At 38.7% G+C, this 6,530-nt stretch overlaps 1 protein-coding gene across 1 annotated transcript in view; it reads right to left on the bottom strand.

Moving 5' to 3' along the window:
* The window catches only part of MSH2 (mutS homolog 2), a 55,035-nt gene that overhangs the window by 15,288 nt on the left and 33,217 nt on the right, over positions 1–6,530 (bottom strand). The window contains exons 9-10 of the mRNA XM_009894852.1: positions 1,287–1,410; positions 76–226 (exon numbers count right to left, since the gene is read on the bottom strand). Coding sequence (XP_009893154.1) covers positions 76–226; positions 1,287–1,410 — 275 coding nt within the window. The remainder of the gene's footprint in view (positions 1–75; positions 227–1,286; positions 1,411–6,530) is intronic.

Raw genomic sequence — 6,530 nt, 5'->3', positions numbered from 1 at the left:
AGCATAATTATAAAGAAAGGAACAATTTTGTTTCTTTCACAACAGGCTTGAAAAACTACCAAGATGATCTCATACCTGTTAGTAAATTTCACACCATTCTTCTGTGTATCAACTATTCCGTATTTTGAATTGTTACGAAGAACCTTTTCCTCCTTGCAAGTTATTCGAAAGTGATGTCCAAACTGTGAATTTGTCTCCAATTTGATACTTTTGCCAGCTTCCAAGCCTTTTAAATTAAAAGAAAGAAAAAAGAAAACAACTGTATTATCAAAAACGCTGCAGCCTGTGCTATTTCTGCTCATTAATCCCCAGTTTGTGCGATGTAGCCTCTCTTAGATGCCCTATTCAGTATACTTGCTTTGGTTCTGTACAGTTATGAGAAATACCCAGACCTAACAGAAGTTTACTGATTCATTCTTTGCTCTTACTTTGATATGCTCTAAAACTGCCTATTGAAATCAGGTTCACGATTATTGTATTACTACATATTCTCCAGAAACGTGAAAAATGTTCATAGCACACTGCAAGGACATTCTATATTGCAGCTGTAAGCACAGCACTTGCAGTCTTGCAATCCATACTAACACATATTTTCCATTCCTACACAATCTTGTCTTTTCTTCTTTTCATCCAGGTATCTTGTTCACACTAAAAAAAAAATTTAAAAATCAAGACTAAAAGAATATGTAAGCCCTTAAAAGGCGTAACCTAAAATAACTATGGTGTTGCCAGTTTTCCTTGCCGTATTTGCATTAATTTTTTTTTTATGTTGTTCTTTGAATGCCTGATTCATCATCTGCACATGGATTTTTTTGCATAGGATAATCAATCCTTTAAATGTCTCATTTACTTATACATTATATTTTGCAAAGAACTTCAAAAGAAAACTAGCATGTACTGAATGGACACTCAGGAGAATGCATAGGGGAAAAAAGTTTCAATGCACATCCTCAAAGAATGTAAAATAGAACTAGGCTTAGCCAAGAGTTAGATGAGTTACAGTTCTACAAAATGAATTATGCAGTATCTTGCAACATACATGATAATTTCTGAAATATTCTGGAACACCATCCTTAACCAAAAAAAAAAACCCAAAAACCAAAAAACAAGTTATAAGCTAAAAAACATTCAGTTTTCAACAGATTGTACTGTGACAACTAAAGTCACCCCAAACTAAATATAAAATAATACAAACATCCCTTAACTCCTCTATACCAGTTTTCATCACCCGATCTCAAAACATTTTACAAAGAAGGTAAGAATCAAAAGGTAGTTTCATACCCTACCTAGTTCTTTGGCTGCACTCTTTAAAAAGGACTGCATTTTTTCTTCCAGTTCATTCATCTTCTCTCTTAATTCTGTCAAATTAGGATCAAAAGAAGCCTTGACGAGAAATTCATGATTCTCCACCTAGGCAAAAATAACAAGAAAAAATTCATGTGAACATAGGCAGTCAAGAAAAAGGAATCACCTCCCTGATCATACATGGTGAAATGAATTTACTTAATCATTTATTCAATTTATTTTTATATATATAATTTTGTGATGCAATGCTGTTTGTGATAATTGGTGTCTGATTCAACTACAAAACAAATACATCTCAAACACTTGTTTTCTCAAATAATATACTTTATGAAAGCAAAACATACTATTTCAACAGACTGCTTTGAAATTGAGTTGTCTGCACATTTATTTGCATACAAATAACTAAGTAGTAGGCAGGAAAAAAAGGGAAGTCAGAGGAAATGAATTGTACATAATCTGTATGCTAGTCTGGACTTATGCAGCTAATCAAGACACAGTGTAAAAGGATGAGGTGTTTCAAAAGGATGAGGTGTTTCAAAACAAGAAGTCTTTGGAAATAAAAGTTTCTGAAACAGTAATTCCAGCCCAAAACACACTCAACAGGTTACAGGAGGAGCCTACATAATAACACCAAAATCCTACCCAATTTCAACCCAGTTATTTTGAGTTGAAAAGCATACATGTTTCCTTCCAAGCTAAACATTTCCAGAGGCTCAGATGAAGTAAGTTGGTTTTCATCTTTTCCCTCTCTCTTCCCCATGCTTCCACTACCAGGTGTGTGTTTCTGATGACCTTACAAGCCTCAAGTCTAATTCACAAGCACAACTTGTAACTGCTAAATAAAAGAAACTAATTTTTTAATATACTAAAATTTACAATCAATAAAATATTAGTACTGATGTCCGACATGGAAACTATGCACTGACTTTCACATTAGCACTATATTTAATCTCATTAAGTCAAAAAAAACCAAACCAAAACAAAACAAAACAACACCTTCATGAAGCTTCCCCTAGCTGCGAATCATCTGCAAAGTTTTACACAAAACATCTGCAAATACTTTGCAAAACACACCAAAACAAGAGCGTGGTTTACATATAATTTCACTTTTACCCACAAGTATACGTTAGCAAGAGAAGGGAGAAAAGAGAGGTTCACAGCTCCTTTACTCCTTCCCAGGCAATAGAAATATCACTCCAGAAAGCACTAAGCAACAGGAACTGTCAACTGCAAACACTGCATGCATCTTGTTCTACTAAGCACAAGAAGCACTTGAAGTATGCAGTGCATCAAAATAATTTTTAAAGCATTGGACTGAAGACTCCCAGGTTTTGCAGCAGTTTGGAACAAAGACCTGGGAATGCAATCTGGAGATGAAAGCCACAGGGCTTATATATTTTTAATTTGGAATGGGGGGACAAGTAACTTATCATATGAAGAAACTGCATATCAGACTGTATATTCAAAGGATTGCTACTTTATTCTGAGAATGACCTTCTCCCAGCACATAATGTGATCTTCCACAGAAGTTGCATCATGGAAAACTGAACAGTTGGTGCCTATTTTCTCTGTGCAATTACCAGCACTGCAAGGTATTACACCCAGTCTGACATTTTGATTCCAGTTGTGTTGTGTGCGAACACACTGTGGTGGCAAAGTTTTCCAGCTGCTTAACTAGAGATGTGGACTCCACAAAATAACAGATGACAAGATTTTAGAGGACCATGGTGAAACTTGGAGGCATTAAGAAAGGGGTATGAACAAATTCATTCCCTGTTACATCCCTATCAATAGGCCTGCTCCTCCCATTCCCTTAATTCTGCAAAAAGAGCAGCAATGAACATTTATGACAGAGCATACAGCAGAAAAGACCATTCCTGGTTTTGTAGGGCAGTTCCTGGATCTGAAACAGAAACTGGAAAGGCTGGGATGGAAACACCACCCACAACTGGCTTCATGGGACAACCAACAGTGACAGCGAAGTGAAAGGTAATTTCACTGCTTCAAAGAATTATTTGAAGCCCGAAATAAACTGCAGAAATCCCATAACCTCAGGAGAAGGAAGGTAACATTCCCAAGGACCCGTAAGGCTCCGACAGCCCCAGCAGCCACCCAGTCTGGCTGTGGGATCCAGCCTTCACCCAGGCTGCCAAGTCAGAGAGGTTCACCAGAAACGAAGCCGTGCCCTGCACTTCCACCCTTCAGGGCCTCCTCGCTGCAGACAAGCTTTCATTTCACTGCAAGTGAAGGTCCATACGTGGCCAGAGATTATAACGTGCAAAAAAGCTATGTTACTGCCTCACCCGGCGTTTAGTCCAGCAGTCACGAGGATGGAGTTCATTTTCATGTGCTGGTTGCTAACTCCATTACAGCGCCAACAGACCTGTGATGACAAATGAACCCAGAGGCTGCCGGTGTGCAAGAAACAAATCCTAAACCGCTGTGAAGTTTCGGGACAGGAGCACTAAAGTAAAATTACTTCAGCTTCAGTTTACATCAGTCTGGGTTAGGGACTGTAGCAGCTCAGGAATCGGTACACAGCAGACCGGGCACTCCAGCCCCAGGGTAAATGCCCAGTGGCTTTCCCAGGTGCAGATACCAAGTCTTTAGGACATCTAGCAGACTGTATCCCATGACCTCAGCCTGAAAATCTGAATTTAAAAGTGTGTAAGATCCAGGTTTGAAGACAGCTTCTAATATATTGCACTACCCACCCCAACTGCTGTAGGGCAGCTCCTTCCCCATTCAGGCCTCTTGAAGGAACCCTCAGCAGGAGACAAGCAGAACTACTCCATCTGACCACACTCTCCAAGCGAAAGCCAAGTGTGACCAAGTGAATAGAAAACATTTTTAAATTAAATTAAAAGCTCAGCTAAACTGCTAAGGAAGTAAAATGATTATGGTTTACTAAAAATATTAAAAACTAGTGCTACTAATTAATATAAAAACATCGGGCACCCACAATTATATTACCCTCTAACGTTCTTCTCAAGCTGTGCTCCTCCTGCAGCAGTATCTCAGTTATGATTAGGTAAGTCACCTAAAGCAAACGTTTGCTTTCCCCCCCCCCCCCGCAGCCCTCAGTGTGAACATGGCCAACAATCTGGTAGGACAAGTGTTAACAAGAACGTGGAATACCACGTAGTTGAGTTCTTGGTGCTTTGTACCTAATGAATCTGCCATCAGTTATGGTCCAGTAAGGCTACACCTCACCAGAAAAACTGAGGAAAATGCCAGTGAACCCAACTCACTGCCCTCTGATCTCCCCAAAGAATAAAAATACTCATCATTGTGACATTTAATCGATATATTGATTGCTGAAATGCACTGAAGTCTAAATTACAACTCACTACTGCATTAACTACAACTGTTAAATTTGCTTCAGAGATTAAGGGATGCAGCCACGTACAATGGATTGGTCTAAACACTCTTGCTACCACCTTCACTCTATATATAACCTTTTACTGCTGAGTCATGTAAAGGGTTATAATGAAAGCAAATCCCATAGTGTAATATGGATAAGAAGCAGCTAGACATTCCCTTTTGTTCTACTAAACACACTGAATTTTTCTTAATGCAAGTTTTTGCTCAGACCTACTCTGAAATGAATGTTCAAAGCATAAAGTACTTAATGTGGTAAGTAGCAGACTAACATCTCTGCGCTGACAACACTTTGACACCTGCATGTTTACTTACATGAAATAAGACCCAAGTGAGTCACATTTCCAAGGGGTGCTCAAATGAACGAGGTGACAGCAAATCAATTGCAGACTCTGGGACTATGTTGAGCTAGCTAGCTAATCTCAAAAACAACTCCTTCTGTAAAGGGCTGTGCTCTTAATACTCAAACCAAAACGCTATATACCGAAAGCACTAACAAACTTCAAAGTTGCCCTGACTTGAGGAGGAGGTTGGAGTAGATGGTTTTTCCAAGGCCCCTTATGATTCTGTGAAAGACAGGAAAGGAAGTGACAGTTTCTCAACTTCTATTACAGCTAGGTAAATGAATAACCACATCCCACACTTTTTGAACTCATATGTTTCTTTTTATATTAGAATGGATTATTGACATAATTTAGTTGCTATGACAACCTGTCCTTCAATCACACTCAGAATGGAGCTGGGTATTTTGTTTGAACTTCCTAAAAATCTAAAAGGAATTTCAAGTCAAAGTTCAAGTTTTAACATTCACATGGAGAAGGTTTATTCTTCCGGTAAAACCAGGATTGGTTTATCTGTAGCTATTTTCCAGTATCTTTAAGGGGAAAAAAACCAAAACTGACACACCAGATTTTATGGGGCTTAATTAAAAATAACTGACCTGTTATTCTGTTTAGAAGGACAACAAAACACTTTTAAAGTAGAAGCTGAAAAGAAGTTTGAAGAGCTGGACTACGAAGGGTGAAGGCTTAGAACAGCTGTTGGTTTTAAAGAAACCAGAGTCCCAGGGAATACAAACTGCATCAACAGATGGTCTGTAACTAGTATAAAACTATAAATTTCTTCATTAGCATATATCACAAATTATACCAACATGTCAATCAAACAGTCTTTCCTTAAACCGTAAAATGCAATTGATGAATGCATACAAAGAGATAAAAAGTGGTGCTTTTGCCTTTGGAGAAAAATACGCATGTTCAAAATTTTAAAGCCACTGCAGTTTTCAAAAGTTCAGCTCTTACTACTATGCCTGGCACGTGGTTAGGTGGATCTCATATTTCTACAGTCAGCTGAGATTGACACTTATGGCAATCCTAAAAGCCTCCCAAATTTGCCAAAGTGACTGAAATGTCTTATTGAGAAAGGAACATTAAATACATTTCTAACCAAGCATGTACATTTCAAAACACGTCTCACCAATGCTCTAACAAGTATAATGGGAAAAAATTATTTACGAAACTCACTAAAAACCTTGGCGTTGTTACACCCAGTTAAGCAATGGTTCACATTTTTGCCTGTGTCCTACATGTTCAATGTTAAACAATGATAAACCAGTCATTTTCTTTGGCTGGACGGTCGCACTCAAAGAGTTGCGGTCAACGGCTCATTGTCCAAGTGGAGAGCAGTGACGAGTGGCATTCCTCAGGGGTCGGTACTGGGACCTGTACTATTCAACATCTTTGTTGCACGCATGGACAGTGGAGTCGAGTGCACCCTCAGCAAGTTTGCCAATGATACCAAGCTGTTTGGCAAGGTAGACATGCTGGAGGGGAGGGATGCCATCC

Source organism: Charadrius vociferus, unplaced genomic scaffold (genome assembly GCF_000708025.1).
Source record: "Charadrius vociferus isolate BGI_N301 unplaced genomic scaffold, ASM70802v2 scaffold411, whole genome shotgun sequence".
NCBI classification, from domain to species: domain Eukaryota; kingdom Metazoa; phylum Chordata; class Aves; order Charadriiformes; family Charadriidae; genus Charadrius; species Charadrius vociferus.
The sequence above is the reverse complement of the archived record's forward strand: the minus strand, read 5'-3'. Positions and strand labels throughout refer to the sequence as shown.